Raw genomic sequence first — 21,234 nt, forward strand, 5'->3', positions numbered from 1 at the left:
AAGAAAAGAAAAACCAGAGCAATTTCATAAGTTGGTCAATGTTCAATCCATTCATAAAGTTCGGAATCTTTTTTTAACAGCAACAAAAAAAATGTGTGTGGCACTACATGCTTCTTAAGTATTTACAGAGCAAGGGCAGCAGAGACAACCCATTTCACTAGCATTCTTCCCTTTAACCCCTCAAACACTCATTTGGAGTCATCGTAACAGCTGCAAATACTTCCATTTTCAAGTCCTATTTACCTCTGCTCAGGATCAGGGAGCAAAGTCCTGATATTGCCTCTTTCCTCCATTTGCTGACCTGTTCCTTTAGCTATTTGCTTGCACAAAGTTTGTCCAGAGGTTAATGAGCCTTATTTATTGAGCATTCGTTCTGATTTGGTGGCAATGGAGGTTATAAGACTTCCTGCGAATCAGCTATGTTTCTCTGTTGCAAAACTGCATTTCTATGGGTCTCAGACAGGAGAGTGAGAAAGTGTCTCTCCGAAAGTATGCCTTGGCAGACTGTATGTTTTTAGCTGAGTTAATGTTAGCACTGGGTGGAGGAAGGTGGGCATTTGCTAGAAAAAAATCAAAGGATGGTGGTTTATCCTTCTCCTGCCTGCTAGTATTCCCTGGCTTTTTTCTGGCCCGCATAGGACCAGTCTGGATAGCTAGCCTTGGTGAAGACTTGACATTTTCATCCCCCAAAAAGTTTTTGAGTTTCTGCTGAAATGAGGCTGCATTTTAATGTTGTATTTTAATCAATTGTTTTATATCTGGTGTTAGCCGCCCTGAGCCCGGTCTTGGCTGGGGAGGGCGGGTTATAAATAAAAAATTATTATTATTATTATTATTATTATTATTATTATTATTATTATTAAGACTGTTGTTACTCTCATTGGATGAACTGAGCTGAGGGGAAATGGCCAGAGAACGGGATATGGAGGGGACATGGTGGGCAAGGGGAAAACTAAGCCCCCTCCTGCCCTTCAAATCCTCTCACCCACATTAATGTTATTAGTTTTACCTCATAATGAGTAGCTGTCAGCTGAGATGACAGGCGAACAGGCTGCTTGGGAGAAGAGAGTGCTTGGAAAATCTTGGTAATTCTCAATGTGCTGCTTATCTGCTCATCTTGTTATGGCTAGTGACAGTTATTGCTTCAACCTCCCCCTGAACTGAAAGGACAGAGAGTGGCTTAAAGCAGCAAATCACCAACCCAGCCCATCTGAGGCTCTTTTCTGTGTGCCTTCACCATGAGAGGTCCAGAGAGTGGCAACACGAGAACAGGCCTTTTCTGCAGTGGCTCCCCGTTTGTGATATGCTCTCCCAAGGGAGGCTCTCCTGGCACCTTCACTGCATATCTTTAGGCACCAGGCAACGTCTTTCTTATTCTCCCAGGACTTTGGCTAATTAAACAATATATGGCCTTTTAAAGGGGAGGAATTATTGTTTTCGTTAGTTATGGTGGTACAGTCATACCTCAGGTTGAAGTAGCTTCGGGATGAATATTTTCGGGTTGCACTCTGTGGCGACCTGGAGGTAATGGAGTGCGTTACTTCTGGGTTTCACCGCTCGTGCATGCACAGACTGTCAAAATGACATCATGAGCATGCACGGACGCGGGTTGCGTTCGCTTCAGGATGCGAGGTACCACTGTATTATTTTTGTGTTTTTATATTGTGAACTGCTCTGTGATCTTCAGATGAAGGGCATTAAACAGATTTAATTAATGATGGTGGTGATAATAATAATAATAACAACAGCAACATCATCAACAACAACAATACTGTAATGATGGTGAGCATGATAACTATGTACCAATAAGAAATGGAGCAGCATGTCTGCACCCAAACCATTGCAGATGCAAGCAGTACTGAAAGCGAAATTGCTTATAAATATCTTGATATCATCAGGAGCAACAAAATCACAATAAAAAGCTACCTTCTTCTTGTCACTTGGGCTGATCACAATTCCCCCACCCCACCCCCCAATCTCTTCTCTCTGGTGAAAATGAGGGGAAAGCCATGCCAGTTTCACCAGTACCTTCTGATTTCTTTCAATGTCTCCTGAAAGTCCTGTTTCAGGGATTCTGGAGGAATTTCCACCCCTTTTTTCCTGTCCCTTTGGGTTTCCTTCAACGCTGTGTGCTGTGTACACAGCCCAACAAGACAATGACAAGTATCCACCAATAGCATATGAATCAATATGGCTAACCTGATTCAAAAATACCCACCCACCCCACTCACACACGAAAACAAAGTTCAACACAGCCAATCACAAACAAGCAACCGCACCCTAGGCCAACCACAATTTCTCTCACCACCAAAGGAACACAAGTGAATAGCAAAGAGAACCTGCATAAATGATGCTGGCACAAAAACCCACACATACATTAAGCAAAATAGAAATATTGCCTCCCGACCCCACCCCCACCCACCATGGCCCCCTCCACCTCTTCTCCCTTTTTTTCTTCCTAATGTAACCCTAATGTCTCAACAAATGAAACTAACCTATGGAAAATGTAACTTGAAAAAAGAGACATTGTGCATACCTTTGTAAACCAACAAAACTTTAATAAAATGTTTTTTTAAAAAAGAAATCCCACAGACTTCAAAAGGACTTACTCTCAAGTAAGCATGCATAAAGGTAAAGGTAAAGGGACCCCTGATCATTAGGTCCAGTCATGACCCACTCTGGGGTTGCAGCGTTCATCTTGCTTTATTGGCCGAGGGAGCTGGCGTACAGCTTCCGGGTCATGTGGTCAGCATGACTAAGCCGCTTCTGGTGAACCAGAGCAGCGCACGGAAACGCCGTTTACCTTCCCACCAGAGCAGTACCTATTTATCTACTTGCACTTTGACATGCTTTCGAACTGCTAGGTTGGCAGGAGCAGGGACTGAGCAACGGGAGCTCACCCCGTCATGGGGATTTGAACCGCCAACCTTCTGATCGGCAAGTCCTAGTCTGTGGTTTAACCCACAGCGCCACCCGCATAGATTGCAACATTAACATTAAATCCACAAGGCACTTGAAAGAACCAAATAAACTTAAGAATTGGACAGAGAAAAACATTGTGTGTGCACCAGCATGTGTGGTGTGCCAAGTACTACTTTCAATCTTACTGGAGCACAGGAAGGTTGGTGAAGTACCATATTTTTCGCTCTATAAGACGCACCAGACCATAAAACGCACCTAGTTTTTGGAGGAGGAAAACAAGAAAAAAAATATTCTGAATCTCAGAAGCCAGAACAGCAAGAGGGATCGCTGCGCAGCTGTGTAAATGGCTGTGAGGTGAGATGGAAGGATACATCTAGGTCTGCACCCAAATCTAGTTTCAGTAAAGTTTATCGAGCCAGCTTTGGGTAGCCAAACAAGTTAATGTCCTCTTCTGCACCAGCTAGAGCAGTTATAGTGACATTTACAGTAAAAGCATCATTGGCAGACAAGGAAGGGCTTCCTGGCGATAATTACAACATTTCAAAATACAGCCAACAAAACCAGTTTTATCAGTTTTCAGCTCCACCGGGAGGCATCCTTTGTAAGGATACTGGGCTTTGATTGCCTAATTCAAACCAAACCACACATTTGGCTCAATCTCTTTAATTCCAATGTCATGCACTCCAAGTATCCCGATTTTCCAGGCACAGTCCCGGAATTACAGAAGCCATCCCAGTTTCTGTTTTTTTCCTGGTTTTCCTTTTTCCTCCCCTCTGTATCTCAGAGAAGTATTAAAAGTGGTGTGTGTGGATTTGGGTGTACGTGCAGAAATGGAGTCTGTTTACATGGGAAATAAAATCCCTGAACCAAATGAAGGAGATGTTGAAGCTGGGATACGGAGCCCTTCCTATAATTTTGAAGAAAAAGGCGTATCTGTTAATTAGCTGCGAGAATCCACATCTTTGCATTGTTTCTTGTGGCTTTTGACAAAGTTGTAAAAACTCACAATGTTGGTAAGCTATCCATTCAGGAACCCGCTCTATTGTTCTAGCCAAGGCAGGCATCGCTCAGTAGGGAGAGCATCCTTGTGGCAACTATAATGTGCGCTCCAGTCCGGTAATATTTCTCCAGCTGCTTGTAACTTCCATCCTTTGCACCTGGCAAAGTGATCAATAGGAATTACGTCCCTGTGGAGCGGAGGCCTATTGATCTCCATAAAACTTCAGCAAATGCTGAAGTTGTGAGCTAGATTACATTCATCCCAGCATGTAGGTAAACTCAAAGCTTACATTTCAGGGTTATAGACGGTGGAGGAGGCAGACTAGGTAATGTAATATTTTGTGGGACACAAAGACATCATTAGAAAAATTGATTCTATTCTGATTTTGTTACTGTCCTGAGAGCTGTAACACAGGGACACTCAAAACATTTAAGTTAAGCAAATCACTTGGCATATTTGCAAAGCACGCTGTTGCGCTTAACAACTTGTGAAGAACCTTGTCCATTTTAACTAATGGTGTTCTGTTGCACCAGAAGCGGTTTAGTCATGCTGGTCACATGACCCAGAAAGCTGCCTGCAGACAAACGCCAGTTGCCTCGGCCTGAAAAGCGAAGATGAGTGCTGCACCCCATAACCGCCTTTGACTGGACTTAACTGTCCAAAGGTCATTTACAGTGAATGGGGTATGGATATTGAGAATGCAAATCAGATACTGTGTAATTTCTATCCAGCCTTCTTTTTAATTATATCTTCCAGAATCCTAGAATTTTAGCAGTACACAGAACTGTAATTATGTTCTGCAATGACCTATCTCATTAAGTAGGTACTGGAAAATAGATATACCACAAATCCCAAACAATATCAGATTGTTAAGTCTGCTCAAGCTCATTTTATTTATGAATCTTCAAGACCCTAGGAGCTGCATATAACATGTACCAAAATGCAATATAAAACAAATCTTTGTGTTTCAATGAAGTCAGTCAACAGAAATAAAAAGGAACAAGCAAATATATGCAAGATGAGGATAACATAGGAAATCGAACACATTTGGAACTAGAATAAAGTTTTGGGCTGTTCCAGAATGCTTTTCTTATGTCCTTATTGGGGGAAAGCATGGTTTACAAATATACTGTTCAAAGCCATGGCATCGCTGTTGCATACAAAAGTAATTGCTGCTGTTGTTTTTCTGACCCTGGAAAAGAGCTGTGATCTTCCTGCTGTACTGTTCATGTGAGGGGGCTAGTCATAGGAGCAGTTAGTTGCACTTACAATGACCTAAGGAGGAATTCAGCATAGCGCTAAGCAGATTGCTCCATTAGCCACTACTGCAGCAAGACTGAACGCAGGAGAAGTGATGGGGGGACCAATGCAGCTCTTTGCCAAGCATGCAATGGACCCTAGGTATGCCTCTGACTAGAACTAGAGCCAATGAGGTCTAGTGGTTACTCAAGTATCAATCTAGGACACTGGCGGCCAAATCCCCACTTGGCCATGAAGTTCATTGGGTGACCTTGACTCTTAGGACTAAGCTACAATAGTAAAAGATATATATATAAAAGCGTTATAACACTGTGACACCAGATGGCGCTGTAGAGCTGAACACTATGAAATTTTCCATTGTGAGCTTTACGTTTTTTCCCCAGAGCATTTTCAGAGCAGTTTTTTATAGCTGTGTGGATGCAGCCTTAGCCTAACCTATTTCACATGGTTGTTGTGACAATAAAACAGAGAAAGGAGGGGAAGTGGGAAGTAGATGTTGTAAATAAGCATAATGCAGTCTTTTTATAAAATGGGTCAACTGCAGCTGTTGTCGTGGTTACTGTTGTTGTTGTCTGCCTCGAGAGACAATGGAGTGCCCCTCTAGAGGTGAAGTGAAACCGCTGCATTTTCAGCACCCAGGTGACCTCTCCGGGGTGCAAGCCTGGGCAGTGTGAATGGAGGTCCTGGGCTACACAGATGACAAGACCCCCCTCTCAGCCTCGCTGATGTGGTCCGAAGGTAGCAGAGCAATACGTTTGGCAACAGTTTGGCTGCAGGAGTTGCCGGAAGGAGTTGCCCGCAAGGCAGCGGAGGTGCCTTGCACAGTATGAGTGTCACAAAGCTAAAGGACTGAGAAAGGATCCAGCATAACTTTTTGTCCTTTTTTAAATAACAACAACAACAACAACATAGTATCATCCATTTTAATATTTCCACATGCTTGACTGATATAATGTACAAATTAATATAAACACTATACTGTACCTGAATTCTCCAGTTGGCATTTTTTCCCCCTTTCATACAGGCTTGCAGCTGAACTTTTATCCTTAGTGTCAAAGTCCTTTAAGTTGAAATGTTGCCTGAGCAAAAATAAACCTGTTTTCATGAAATGCAAAACACCTACTTCTTTGCAGTAAATATATAGCACTGTTGTGCAAATCCTTCTGTGCACATAGTTTCTGAAAAATGCCAGGGGAGCAAATTCTGTGCATCAAGCGCTCAGTGAGAAAGAAATTTTGGAGCGCATCTCCACTCATTACGGCACAAAGTGCCACTGTTTTTTTTTTCTGAGTTTAATAAACTCTGTCACAGCACAGTAGCAAGTGCTGTGCGTTTTGAAACTCGCGAATGACCTGTTTTAATTAGAGGCGATGGGAACTGAACTGCATGCTGGCTAAATGGATGCCCCGGGAACTCTGCGGATGCCATGTTGTGTGGCCAGACTAATAAGGCATTCAACTGCCCGAGTCAAAGGACAAGAGGTTGTCCCCTCCCCCATTCCATGTACATAGAAACTGACTGGACTTGCAGCTGGAATCTTATTTTAACGTTGGCATTGGGACAGAGAACTCTGTTGCCCTTGAAGACAGCAGGGTAGCTTTGGGGATAAAGGGCAGGCCCCAGTGGAACATATAACCCCACCATCAAGCTGCCTGAGGTGGCTGCCACAGGAGACCTAGTAGCAGAACAGGCCCCAGAGCCTCTCCGTTCTTTGCTTTGTGTGCTGTGCTCCAAAACAGTGCTACTGAGCAAGGTAGGTCAGAAATCAGGGGTCCTGCAACCCTTCAAGCCTCTCCACCTATCCCTTTGACCAGGCCAATCGTCCTCCTCAGCCACACACCCTTTTCCCAGGCCACACCCCTCACCAGCTCTGTTTTGCCTCTCCCCCTCGATGGTTTTTGCCTGGCTGGAATTTGCCCTTGAACTCATCTTGATAATGTCACTTTCTTGCCTGGAGAATAGAGAAGGGTGTGCAAGTGTGTGTAGAAACCAGCCTACCACGCAGAGGTAATATTTGCATCCAGTGCTCCACTTGCTTTTGCCACTGGCCCTACTCACCTCTGGCATGAGGCCCCCGAAAGGTTGCCCAGATGAGAATGTGGCCCTTCGGTTTCTCACCCCCTAGCATTAGAGAACTGGAAGGATACCTAGAGGCTTGTAGCAGGGCGAGAGGGTCGTTGTTGCCTATGCGATAGGAGCTCATGGAGTGTGGGTGCCCTTTGTTATTGAAGATGTCCTGGAGTTGTGTTCCGGTTGGCTAGCTTCCATTGACTCCCTCCATGTGATCATCATTGCCACAACAGTCCCTGTTTGGCAGTGTTTCCATGGACACTGGACCGCAGCTGTGTTTTTTTTCTTCTTCTGCCATTTTGCTATGGGGTTTTTCTCATCTCACCTGGGCTGAGCATGTAGCAACGACATATCTCCACCCGAACCATAGCCAATGCAGACGACTGCCTGCTCCAGCTTGTCCAACATGTTTTGGTAGCCCCAGGGCTACTTAATCACCGTCCAGGCAGTCTTCCAATAGACCTGTATGGGCCTTCCTACAGCTCTCTCAAATACAGCTTCTGAAATCCCCTTACAAGTTCTAAAAGATCTTTGTGTGTATGTGTAGGTTTAAACAAAGGGAAGGGTGGCATTGGTTTTTTTTCAGAAATACAAATGCAAAGCCTTACTGGATATACAGATTTAGTCATAATTCTCTGGATTGCAAAATTTACTCATAGGCTAGCAAAACACCAGTATGATGGATTGCTCAAGTGTTTGGAGCTGGGCAAGTCGCCACAACTATAGTCTCCCATGGTAGCAGCCTGTGTACTTTCTCTCACAGAAGTCAGCAAAGGTCTTGGCGAACTGAGCTTATCCTTCTCTACATTCTCCCTTTCATTTACCTGGTCACAACTTGGGTTCATTTCTTGCTCATGCTTCAGCCACTGATATAATAGCTTCATTTTAAAAACATGATACGCAAAACCCAGTTTCAGTAAAATTCGTACAAGTGCTTGATGTGCCCATATCTTTCTGAAAAAATATTTTTATTAAGGCACTGTACAGTTGTGCTTCATTTATTGATGCATTCTCAATTTTATGATGATCATAGAGAAGATGGAGGATCTATCTCTACAGGGAGGCAGCCCCATCAGTAGATATTTGGGCACACTTAAAAGTGTCTTTCTTTTTAATTGAACAACAAGGAGAGCACCAAGTGGATTTTCTGCCTCAGGTGCCAAAATGTCTTAGAGATGTTGATGCCAATTGCATTTTACAATATATTCTTTACTATCATTTGCCCAGAAAGAGATGCCCAGACATGTGTGGCTGCTACGCTCCAAATTTCAGCATTCTACCTGCAGCTTCCGGTGAAGAAGAGCAGGGTTTGGAAATATAATGTTATTCTCACTGATTATGCATTTTAAGCCACACTGTTCTATATTTTATAGATTTCTGTACACATTTATTTAGGTGGAATAATGTGAAGAACTGCGAACTTTGAAATAGCTGTGTTTCAGTTTGCATATTGTTTCAAAAAGTGCTAATTTGTTAGGTTCGCATTACAATCCTAACCAAACCAAATTGCTTCTCCATGTGTAATGCAGAGTTGCTATATTTGGTAGCACTCATGTTTCTTGTACCATGTAGTTATAACCTAATGTGAGGAAGGGTTGCCTCTACTGTTAGGTAGAGTGAGGTGGCTGCCTCAGGCAGCTGGTTTTGGGGTGTCATGAAAGGAAGTTGCTAAGGAAATTGCTTCATTTGTATTTTCTATCTTATTAAGAAGAGTTTGTGGGATTTTCTGCTGCTAGTTTCAAATAACTTGATCAGCCCTACTTACTGCGCACCTTGAGTGTGGAAGAGAGTCTGATCTTTGCTGTTCTGTCACAGGTAGCAAAATACCTCATGACAGCTCTTGTTTCCAAACCTGCATGCGCTGAAGTAACTCAAATGCAAGGTGTGAGGGACACTTGTAGAGAACAATCCACACAGGATGTGCAACTTTTCTCATGCTCATTTGTTTTTTCCATATGAATCCCCCCCAGGCCACTTCCCCCTTGATAGGTCTTATTTCTAGTGTCTTGAGCCCAGGGGGCTTTTGAGGGGGGGAAGCTGAGGTAAAAATGGCAGGGAGGGACATTTTCAGGGAAGAATCAATGGATATGTGGGGAAGGTTAAAGTACCCACCTCTTGCCCACTGATTCTCCCCTACACACACACAAATTAGCAGGGCCCCAAATTTGCCTAGTAACGTATAGCTCCACCTTGAGAATTTGCTTTTTACTATTAGTAAGGCTTTGTTTCCATGGAAAGGCCACAAGATGGCACCACACGCTAGAATGATCACATTTTTTGCACTAGCAGCACAAAATCCAACAGCAACTGCGAAGAACTGATTCAGGGCTGCCAACTTGAATAAAATATATGGTGGGGGGGCAAGTAAACCCCACCCCACATAATCAATCATATGACAGGGTGCACCCACACTATTTGAATGGCAATGCCCTCAACTTTGGGGGGAATGGCCCCCTCAAATATTAATTGTGAGGGCGAAGGGACCTCGGCCCCTAGCAGTTGGCTCCAATGAACTGATTATTCATTCCTTATTTATCCCATCCTGCCTCCAAGCAACAGGTTAGAAGTGTTTGATCACACACACACATTAAGAAATATTCATCACCACAACAGCCCTGTGAAGTCGGTAAGACTGAGCAAGAGTAATTCGCCTTAGACAATTCAGTGAGCTTCTTGGTTAAGGAGGGATTTCAGCTCGGATATCCCCAGTCAAAGTCTCGGCTGCAAGGATGCTGTCTGGCCAGGCTGCATTTTGTTCATGTATGCATTGCATTCAGGCACAGAAAAATTAACTGTGTGGTATTTCCCCCTCTCACATACTTGAGTACAGTTTCCCCTCCCTCCTTCCGGACAGATGAAACTCTGCCTCAGGCTTACATTTCAGAGACCTGTCAGAAAACTGTTTGATGAGCCCATTAAATTATCCACGCCTGCATACAGCCTGAATGAGTAATCAACGTTCAACACCATGTGAATTTGTGGGGGGAATTGTGCAGCCTTGATGTGAAATATTCTGCAAATACGTTTGCCATTGCTGTAATAATAATTGTAATTATTCTTGTATAATTGTAATTAAGTTCATGTGACAAATTTTTGCATAGTAACATTGATATGATCTTCTCTAGCAGAGGTGGTATTATTTTAATGTTGTAGTAGTAAAGTATGACCACAAGCAGATATGATGTTCTTATACCCAAAGTACTTCAGGTTAATCAAATGTATACCAGCAGAAGACCTAGGTTCGATCCATAGTATCTCCTTATCTATTTCAACTTTCTGATTTCAGCACCATCTTAATTCCACAGTATGGTGTCCTTGCAAACATAAAAAAACACCTCACCAAAGTGACTGTAATTTGAGAACAGGCTGGGTTTTTTTAAACACCTCTGAGCATTGAAAATAGACTGACCTTTGACTACTGACCTTCTCTGCAAAGTGTAGTTAAAAATATTTCATTGCTGAGACACTTGTGAGCAACTGGACTGCTTCTGTTATAGGGCTGGCTGCAAATAGTAGGAAACTAGGGGTGCAAAGCTCTGAAAGAAGCTAAGTGGATTGTAGTGGCAAAAAAAATAAATCAGTGTTTCCGATTACATAATTCACAGCAAGAAACTGAACAGAGGCATGTATTGCTCAATATCCTGAGATGGTACATACTGTGGCAGTTTAGAAATGACTCTGCTGCAGCAAAAACTTTTAAGCTGTGATCTTGTGATTGCAGTTAAATTAGAAGTACTAGTGGCATGCTCATGCTACTTCTCTTAAAACACATTGAATTTGTTACCCCCTCCGCCCCATGTGTTGTACAGCTCTTTCCTCCCTAACTGTTCACATCAGCATGGCTTCAATAATGTCAGATTCGTTTCCATTTGTGGACACACCAGGAGGGTCTTTCCCAATTGGCCAGAGGCAGGTTGGGAAAGACTTAAAAGACTCCAATCAGTGTCCAGTTTGAGAAACAATGCATCAAACAGCAATAAAGTGGTACCTCGGGTTAAGAACTTAATTCGTTCTGGAGGTCCGTTCTTAACCTGAAACTGTTCTTAACCTGAGGTGCCACTTTAGCTAATGGGGCCTCCCACTGCCGCCACGCCGCCACCACACGATTTCTGCTCTAATCCTGAAGCAAAGTTCTTAACCCGAGGTGTGATTTCTGGTTAGCAGAGTCTGTAACCTGAAGCGTCTGTAACCCGAGGTACCACTGTATGCACTTTGGATAGTCTATTTTGTGAACACAGATTAAGAACCCAGCATTGGAAATGCAATGAATGCCTAGTAAATTGGAGTATGAACCTAAACGTGTTGTCTGGCTTCTTTGAATGGGCCTATCACGATGAGATATTCAGGGTCACACTGTGATGATTATTCCATTGTTGCAAACATTTCTTCTTGCCGGACAGAACTATCCCCTCTCCCTCCACTGTTCTAGCGGGTTATTCCCTCCAGAGCAGATTTGCACATGGGGAGGAAGGGGGGGAGCCATATTGTACAGTGGTACCTCTGGATGCGAATGGGATCCGTTCCGGAGCCCCGTTCACACCCTGAGCAGAATGCAACCCACATCTGCGCGTCACGATTTGCCGCTTATGCGCATGACATCATTTTGAGAGTCTGTGCATGCACGAGCAGCGAAACCTGGAAGTAACCCGTTCTATTACTTCCGGGTCGCCACGGGACACAACCTGAAAAGATTTAACCCGAAGCGACTTTAACCTGAGGTATGACTGTACTTGCACGGGCTTCTGCTAGCATGCTCAGTTAGTTGAATCCAGCCCTACCCAGTTGGAATTCAGGATCTGATAATAGACTGTCATTGACAGCAGACGGTTATTGCTGTTGTCGCTGGATCATCACCTTGCCGTGGTGGCTCCCAGCAGGGTCACCCAAAGCGGTAAGGTCAAAGGGGAGGAGCTAGACAAAGAATGATCCCAGAAATCCTCAAAGGCAAAATAGGTGGAAGGTAACAAGCAGTGTGTTACAACAGCTGTGTGTTACAACAGTGAAGGCAAATGAAGGCCGCAGCAGATAAGAATCTACTGGTCCCCATGATACTCATGCCATCGGAATAGAGCCTTACTGCAAAGACTGTGCATTGGTCGGCGTGCACTGATCTACAGACATAAAACAAATTCACGTGTCTTCCCAAAACCCATCCCAAATCCAAACCCAAGAGAGTCCCATGGCGATTGGCAAATGGTAACGGGGACAGGACCGTGAAATCTGGAAGCCCCTAGTCATGAACTGGCACATGGGTGGTGGATACAGATTCAGATGAGCACCTGAGAGCTTCAGCACTTCAGAACTGCGAAGCCGATTCCAGATTTTAAAATGTGCAATTTTTATTGTATGGTTTTGTGCATAATTGTTGTAAACCGTTTTGAGATTAGTTTATGAATAGTAGTAAATGAGTAAATAAGAAAAACAAAAACCCAAGCAGGGTCTGCAAGAAAATGTTGCAGCAGAGGGCACCTACAAAGATATACCAATCTTCTGAGAAAACATACTACACATCCTCAGAAACATCATATGGTTACTATTGTTGTTGTTTAGTCGTGTCTGACTCTTCGTGACCCTTCTCTTCGTTGGTTACTATTAGACTGCTGTTATTTGTTATTTATTACTGGTGGGTTTTCCCCCCTCTAGGAATGCTTGAGATTTTATGCCTCAGCTGCAGAAATAACTTTGCTCACCACTGGTACTATGGACCTTGACTATGTATAGGTGCTATTTTCTGCAAAAATGACTTGGGCCAGCCCTGCGCACATACTGTATTTAAAAAAACTTCCGCACGTGCTCAGAGGCACTTATCATCCAGGTCCCGTGAACAGGTAAGATACTCCATGCGTGTCAAAGAGTCAGATCATTGGAAACCACCAGAAATTTTTTTTTAAAGGAAACATTGGCAACACTGGCCCAGGCGAGGGTTCTTGCGTTCGCTCCCGCTTCCCACCACCTTCCCCACCTCTGTGGTTGAGAAAACACGGAATAGCAACTTAGTGCACAGCACGAAGAGCCACACTTCCTCAATCTGGCCATTTATCGGAGTCCCCGCCATGCATTCCCACCGTGGCGCTCGGGGGAAATTGCAATTGCAGAGAAGAGACGCGCGCGCGCGCTCTCAACTGCGGACATTGTTGGACTCCAACTCCCATGAGCCTCCGCCAGCATGGCCAATGTTCTGGAGAAGGAGAAGTGTAGTCCGGCAACCGCAGGAGGCCCACAGCCCCCGGCCCGGAACCTGGACCAGTTTGGTGCCATCCCAACAACAACAACAACCACTTTATTACTTGTACCCCGCCCTTGTGGCAGCCGCTCTGGGCGGCTTCCAGCACATCTGAAAACATAAGATGGCAAATGATCACGCCGCCTGGGGTTGAAGGAAGCCGGCAGCCGGGAAAAGAAGAGCCTGTTTTGCAAGCGCCAAAGGGCGCATTTTGCAACGGCCTTTGCGGCAACTTCCCTCGGCTTCGCAGTTCCTCTTCCTCCTTTTCCCCACCTCCTCCTCCTCCTCCTCCCCCCTTTCCTTTGCTGCTAGAGCAGCTCTCGCTGGGCGTGGGGGGGGGGGTGCATGCCAAAGGCGAAGCCGAGCAACCCTGCGCCGCCGCTAGAGCCAGTCTCCCTGCACGGGGCGAGCGCAGCAGCCTCCTCCTTCCTGGAAGCCCTTCAGGCAGGCGGGGCTATTCGCTGCCTTGCAGAGGCCGAGCCTCCTCCCGTTTGGGGCTGCATCCCTCACTCTTCCTTTCCTTTCCTTCCTCCCTCCCTTCCCTCTCTCCGGTCCGTCTCTCTTTCGACTCCCGCCTCCCTCTTTGCGCGCAGGAGCCGCGTCTCCGGGTGAGTGGCGAGAGGCCGCGCGCCGTATTTATAGACAATCGCAGGCGGGGATAATTGGGGGGGGGGGGACTGGCTCTACAGTGGCGCCGCCGGGGCAGGTCGCATTGTGGTATGTGGGGCAGGTGGTTGGGGGGGGGGTGGAAAGGAGAAAGAGTGACAGGCGCCAGCCCCTTGGGCCCCAGAGGAACAGCGCCCTCCTGCAGACCCGCACGGAGGTCCCCGGGTGCTTTGCAGCCTCGCCAGATTTGGCTGGGAGAGAAGGGGGTTTTTGCGCGCCCTTGGCAACCTTCCCACACACCGGCCCCCACCTCCTTCCTGCCCGGCCCTCTGATACCGTTCTCTGCCGAGTCGTTTTATTGCAAAGGGGGTGGGTGAAAAATGTAAGTGTCCCTGGGTCTGGGTGACTTCTTCAGGAGGACTTTCAAGGTGACCCCTGCATGCGCCCATCTCCTCCCTTTGCCTGCTGCAAAACGCTGCTCTTTTATTTATTTTGTGTATGTGTCTTGCTTGCCTAGGAGCTACTCCTTTCTTTCCGAAGCTAATCTCTGTGGCCTGCAAGGGCTGAGAAATCCAGGCAGCCAAGATGCCCCACGGTAAGCAGACAAGAGTGCTTCTTCTCAACGACATGGAAAAGCTGGACAAGACCCTCTTCCGGCTGGAGCAAGGTCAGTGTCCCAGGCGGCTGCTTGTGTGTTCCGGTTTTTTTGTTTAACAAGTTGCGTTGGATCCTTGTGCAAGAGGAAACTCAAACAGTTCTTAACTCTCCCATCTCGTCCTGTTTTCCTATGCACAGAGATTGATGTATGCTTTACAGAGGAAAAAATAGATATTTTTTTTAAATGGAGAGGCCTCTGCCCCAAGCAGCTTACACACAGTCAGCATGCAAACTGTAGCAACAGAGGAGCTTACTTCTGGGTAAATGGATCACATATGGCTGCCAGGAGTTAAGAAATGGGTCTTGTGAAAAAAGTTGGGTTTTGAGGAAGGCTTTGGAGGAAACGAATTAGGTGCATCATCTAGCTGGGACTGTGAACACTGACATTATAAATAACTTCAATAAATAAATCAGTACTTTAGCAGACGTAAGAGGCAATGGGAGAGGTGGGTGGGACCATTTAAGAAATGAGAGTTTAGTTGGCTGAGGAGTATGCATAATGCATAAAGAAGTCAATATGATCCATTAATTTTTCTGAAGCTGCTCCATGCTTTGCAAATGGTTTATGAATACAGCATTCCTCTGAGTGGTCATAAACTGACTAATTATAAGTTAGGCTCCAGGCTTGCAGTGTTCTTCTTAAAAAACAAAAACGCTTAAGGGCTAAACTAAGTGTGTGTTGGCAAACAGGTGAAAGAGAACAGATCACTATTTCTTTGCTTTAAAGCAGTAAGCAGAGGTGCTCTCAAATTGTGCTGTTCGCTGCACGAAACAGGGGTGGGTAGAGAATAGCTTAGGAATGGCAGGGGTACAATAAGCAGGGAAGCATTAGCTACTTCTATCACTTCTGCCATACAAATTGTGCTTAGCACCTGCCAGTTCATTTTTGTTTTTCTGTTTTGTAATGGGAACAGAGTTAGTAATCACAAGTTTGCCACTGAACCCTTAGCCTTGGAGGTATGGCATCTTAATGTGCCCTTAATAATTCCCAATGAACACAATAAAAGTGTTCTTCTGAATAAACTTGTGCAGCTGTGTCTAAACATGGCTATAGTCCTGCAGTTAGTTGTAAATCTGCCAGTGTTGTCATCAAGGACATCTGTTACCAAGGTTTCTGCTGTAATTCTAAGCAGTTAGTGGGACTGGCTTCCAGCTAATTTTTCTTAAGATGGATGTGCCATCTTCTAACATGGGAAGAACGTTCTGACCCTGAAAGTAAGATGCTAGGATTGCAGTCCTCAGAGGGATATACACAGGAACTGACCTCAGTCGGGCCCATCTGCTGTAAGAGGAAGTACAATGACAGTTTAAGCTGTTGTAACTTTGAAGAAGATTCTATTGAAAGTTTGGAATGTAAGGAAGGGCATTTTTGGATGTGGTGGTGAATGACATAGACTAGGGAAAAATTGGAATGCACTTTCATTCCCCCACAAGAGAGGGGGCATTAAATGTTATCGTAGCCATACCGGAGCCGCTATTGATAGAGGCTGGTGCGTGGGTTCTGACTGCAGAATTGGAAGCCAAGTCCACAGAGTTGGCTTGCATAAATGTTATCCCAAGTACTAAGCACCCACTTGCGGAAAATTGGTTACCATGCAGCTACAGTAACGTTTAGGACTGCAGACGAATGCCCCAGTTAGCTGGGAGTGAGCTCTGTTCAGTTCAGTAGAACTTGCAGTGCAATCAATCCTAACTATACCTACTCAGAAGTAAGTCATATCCAGAATTTAAAAGTTACACCTCCTCTATGCAGAAGATGTTTCTGCAGTCTTGGACAGGGAACACGCTAAAATAATACAGTGGTACCTCGGGTTACGAACTTAATTTGTTCCTGAGGTCCGTTCTTAACCCGAAGCCGTTCTTAACCTGAGGCGCATTTCGCTAATGGGGCCTCCTGCTGCCGCCATGCCACCGGCGCACGATTTTTGTTCTCATCCTGGGGCAAATTTCTCAACTCGAGATACTACTTCTGGGTTAGCGGGGTTTGTAACCTGAAGTGTTTGTAATCTGAAGCATTTGTAATCTGGGGTACCACTGTGGTACCTCGGGTTACATACACTTCAGGTTACATACGGTTCAGGTTACATACGCTTCAGATTGTGTGTGTTGAAGCTGGTCTATGACCATATTAATAAATTCATTCATTCATACGCTTCAGGTTACAGACTCCGCTAACCCAGAAATAGTACCTCAGGTTAAGAACTTTGCTTCAGGATGAGAACAGAAATCATGCTCCAGCGGCGCAGCAGCAGCGGGAGGCTCCATTAGCTAAAGTGGTGCTTCAGGTTAAGAACAGTTTCAGGTTAAGTACAGACCTCCGGAACGAATTAAGTACTTAACCCGAGGTACCACTGTACTTCATTGACCGTGTAGGCTAGGAAATAGGTAGTTTGAAGCATTTGTGCTTCCTGCTTCATCTGTACCATCTTGGGTGCTCGTTTGTACATTAACAAGGCTATCTGTTGCTCAGAAGGAAGCTCCATTCAGGTTAACGAGACTTACCCCCATTTTACTTGTAAAGCATGGAATCCCAAGTACACAAACTGGACAACAGCCTCCATAGAAAAGAAGTAAACTTAAAGCATGGTTAGGTTCAGGCTGTAAGAATTTTATTTGCTGAATGCTGAAGAACTTTTGAAACCTCAAAATTTTTGAATTTTTATTTTCTTAAATTTTCATTTATAAATTAAGAGGCTCAAAAGTGGTTTCCCCACATGCATAAAGCAAAATCAATAAACAACAGCAGTTAAAATTGACCCAAATAGTAATGTAATCTCAACAACTAGCCGGAACCAAAAATAATTCAACTGTGTTTAACAAATTACGCTCCTCTAAAACTAGGAATTTGCTCAGGTGATTTGATTTTATAATTTGGAAAATGGCTAGGGGAGCACCTCAAGGGCAATGCACTGTGACAGTGAAGGGAAATGTAGCTAGTTCTTATCTGTATTTCTGCTCTGCAAGATAGAAAAAAATTATTTGGGAAAACTTTTAAAATAGAAAAAGCCATGCAGTTCCACATAGCAGAAAGAACTAACAGATAGACGGTGTAACTAATATGAGCTATGCATTTTTAGTCTACATGGGTTTTAGGGAATAAGATATCAGTAGCAAACATCTCTGCAGTCCGATCTATGTTTAGCAAACTATAAACAAACTTGTCAAGCCTGTAGCAAAAGCACAAATGACCTGATCTTAGATTTATTTTTATAGACATTGTTATGAAGGCAAAGAAACTTAGGCTTAACAAATTATTATTATTATTACAATATTTATTAAATTGGTATACTATACCCTATCCATAAATCTCAGGGCGGTTCACAACACAAAAACACAAGATTAAAAAAAACGCAAAATGCATGATGAAAACACGAACAACAATAAACCACTAACCCCACAACACATTTAAGATGGTATTGGATGTAATCAGCCAAAGGCCTATTTAAAGAGGAATGTTTTTGCCTGGTGTCTAAAGTGTAAAATGAAGGCGCCAGCCGAACCTCCCTAAGGAGAGTATTCCACAGACAGGGAGCCACTGCAGAAAAGGCCTTTCCCAAAGATCTTCACGCTGCTTACCAATTCGTTTCTGTGTCAGTAAATGAAGGTAACAGTTGCAGATGAAATAATCATGGGCTACTCATGTATATATTTGCACAGCTTCATTCTGGCATTGCTTTTGAGCTGGCTCCGTTCCATATCTTCTTTGAAACAGTTATAAAATGTTGCTCTCTTGTATAATTTCGTAAATTGTGTGTAGTACTTTATGAGCTTTGGAGGCCACAGTAGCCAAGGCCGTTTTGTTTTGGATGAACAGATACTTTGTGTGGTGCTGGGTTTTTAAAGAAAATAATCTTTGTGTGAGTGCTTTGTTCTTTGTTGTTCATGGCTCCCTCTCGCATATGGTTTGCAAGATCTAGGCCTTGGTCATTAGTGGCTCTTAATGAGTGAACAACTATACCGTTCTGTTCATATCTGTAGCTCAATCGATTGAGCTGGTTGATGTCTAAATATTTAATTTCCAGCATTCATCTGCCCTGAGAGCTAATGCATATAACCACATTGGGGTCTTTCAACCTCTGCAGCCCTTCCTTTCCTCTGTGGATAAACAGAACTCATGGCAAACAAACCAGCCATTTCCTCAACAGTCCTTTCTGGCAGTTGGCTCATCGTTCCATGTTGATAAGTTTTAAGATACGGGTGTTTGTGCTCTAACCGTTGCCTGTCTTGCTCTATTCAGGTTTTGAACTACAGTTCCGTCTGGGGCCTACCTTGCAAGGCAAACACGTTACGGTGCATACCAACTACCCAGCTTCTGGAGAAGGGTTCAACCGTCACAAGTTCAGGTGCCTGTCATGGCACAACCCAACTGGGAAAGAAGATGATTCTGACAAATACTGCAAACTGGATCTCCAGATCTCTGGGTCATACCAGTATTATTTCAGTCATGAGTAAGTAATGGTTGGATCCAGAGGAAGATATCATAAGCACCTCCTGTTTCTTATGCTGTCGTACCTTTGATCTCAGACGCCTTGGCTCCCAAACAAATCGGCTTCCGATCGATCGAAACCTGGAAGTGAGTGTTCCGGATTCCGAATGATTTTTGGAAGCGGCTTTTCTGGCTTCCGATTGGCTGCAGGATGCCCCTGCAGCCAATCAGAAGCCGCATCTTGGTTTTCAAACAGTTCCGGGGCTCGAACAGACTCCCAGAACACATTCTGTTCGAGAACCAAGGTACAACTGTATTGGGAGTCGTTCACATCTTAACCCTGCTAGCAGTCTTTTCTGTGTGACAGAGGAGTAGGCCGCAAACCTTAAGATAGCCCTGGGAGGCTGGTTCTCCATGCAGAGGTTTGTGTGTGTCTCCCCCCACCTCAAAAAGAGATGGGGAACAGTCAAGCAGTTAGGTCTATATGTGTATTGACTTACTATGTTGAGTGCCTCCCTCAGACATTGAGTTAAGCAAAGCTAGATGCTACCTTTCTTGTGTGGTTAGCAAACAACAATATATGTTGGTCATTAAAAAAAAAATTAAAAATACTAGGCGCAGTGGGGGCTGGTTCTCATTGGACCACAACATGTGAAAGCTGGAGGTATTCCTCTCCAGTTGTGATCTCTCTGAAAATGTGGCCTTGTGCTGCAGTTAGCACTGGGAGAGAAGGGAATTCACATTGGCACAAATGGGCCTTTTCCCTCCCAGTGCTTACTGCAACACGGGGTGTTTTTTTGTTGAGAGCACAGCTGGAAGGGAAGAGTTAAACCTCCCCTCTCAATGTGCTGCAGGCCTAATGAGAATCCTTTTCCCACCCCTTCCCTAGTACTTAATTTGGGAGGGGGGAGAGGGAAAGAGACATGACTGCTAACCAGTCAAGGAAGGTAACATGTAGTTTGGCCTAAGATAACATTTGACAAAGGCACTCCACATAACAAGACTATATAAGTTGAGACTAAATTTGCTATTTTGTCCTCTACCTCTTTCTGAGCTGAGAAGAGGCACACAAGCCTCAGGTGTGCATTGCTGACACGTAAATTAAGAGAGGTTGCTAATAAAGGAAGACGAAGAACTCTGGTTTATTGAAAATGCAGTCCTTGATCTTGAAAAAAATTGGTGGCATATTCTCATTGCATGTGAATGTCAAAGAGGAAATGTAAAACCACATCTGTTTATAAGTCATTTAAAAGAAGATCCCAGTACTGTTTGAAAAGTTGAATTCTCAGATATTGTTTGCTAGATTTGTCATATTGGGGGGCAGTCTGTGGTATTTACAACCATTAGGTTTGTTTTCAATAAATGTTGGGTGTTAGTGCTGATCTTCAAATGCCAGGAAAAGATCAGTTCAGCGACTTAAGAGGTCAGCAGTTGTGCATGTCATGGTTCTATGTGTTTTCCTTTTTGAAACGCCACAATGAGTTTTTAAAACCTGCATATCATCAGTGTAGCTTTGCCAGCCAAGCGCACCAATACTCCTGAGGTAGGCTGCCTTTTGAGTGCAGGGTGTATGTTCCAGACCAGCTCATTGACCTTGCCCTGTTTTCTGGGCTTCTCTACTCAGGTTACTCTAAAGGCAGGGAAGTGCTCCTGCAAGTCAGACAGCTATGAGGATACAGTATGGGAAAATGTAATAGGAGACCCAGAATACATACAGTTTCTCGGCAGGAAGATCCTGGAAACTTCTGTGCAGATTACAAGCTGCTTGCATAAATCTTCAGACGGAGAGATACTTAAAAGCGCACCCATGTTATTGTTGCTTTTTTTAAGGAGAGGCTCTGTATCTCAATAATTTACAAAACAAAAACCTTTTACATCTCTTATGGCTGAATGGTTGTGTGTGAGCTGGAAAGTCTTCTGCTTTGGGCAAGCCGTCATGTCCCAGCCTGAATCTGCAACAAAGCCATAATAGTGGCTTATGATCCCCAATATTTTATTTATTTGGGTATTTTTTCATCATTGCTTTTCAGGGCCAAGGGGCGACTCGGAGATATTCACAGTTAAGGGTCA

At 44.3% G+C, this 21,234-nt stretch overlaps 2 protein-coding genes across 13 annotated transcripts in view; one reads left to right on the forward strand and one right to left on the reverse strand.

The window, feature by feature from the left end:
• The window catches only part of LOC310765543 (ferric-chelate reductase 1-like), a 41,838-nt gene extending 34,460 nt beyond the window's left edge, over positions 1 to 7,378 (reverse strand). The window contains exons 1-2 of one of the 2 annotated variants that reach the window (XM_083620675.1): positions 7,241 to 7,378; positions 7,048 to 7,133 (exon numbers count right to left, since the gene is read on the reverse strand). Coding sequence is in view for 1 of the 2 variants with exons in the window: in XM_083620671.1 (XP_083476797.1) it covers positions 7,241 to 7,249 (9 nt within the window). In the remaining variant the exon portion in view is untranslated. The remainder of the gene's footprint in view (positions 1 to 7,047; positions 7,134 to 7,240) is intronic. The other variant, XM_083620671.1, reaches the window with a different exon arrangement.
• A 6,442-nt stretch (positions 7,379 to 13,820) lies between these two features.
• The window catches only part of AGL (amylo-alpha-1,6-glucosidase and 4-alpha-glucanotransferase), a 49,900-nt gene continuing 42,486 nt past the window's right edge, over positions 13,821 to 21,234 (forward strand). For 3 of the 11 annotated variants that reach the window (XR_014549624.1, XM_083620542.1, XM_083620539.1), the window contains exons 1-3: positions 13,823 to 14,083; positions 14,599 to 14,748; positions 18,976 to 19,186. Coding sequence is in view for 9 of the 11 variants with exons in the window: in XM_083620542.1 (XP_083476668.1) it covers positions 14,667 to 14,748; positions 18,976 to 19,186 (293 nt within the window). In the remaining 2 variants the exon portion in view is untranslated. Of the gene's footprint in view, positions 14,464 to 14,598; positions 14,749 to 18,975; positions 19,187 to 21,234 lie in introns of all 11 variants that reach the window. The other 8 variants (XR_014549625.1, XM_083620546.1, XM_083620540.1 and 5 more) reach the window with 5 other exon arrangements.

This window comes from Podarcis filfolensis, assembly GCF_964270895.1.
Source record: "Podarcis filfolensis genome assembly, chromosome: 6".
Classification (NCBI taxonomy): Eukaryota; Metazoa; Chordata; class Lepidosauria; order Squamata; family Lacertidae; genus Podarcis; species Podarcis filfolensis.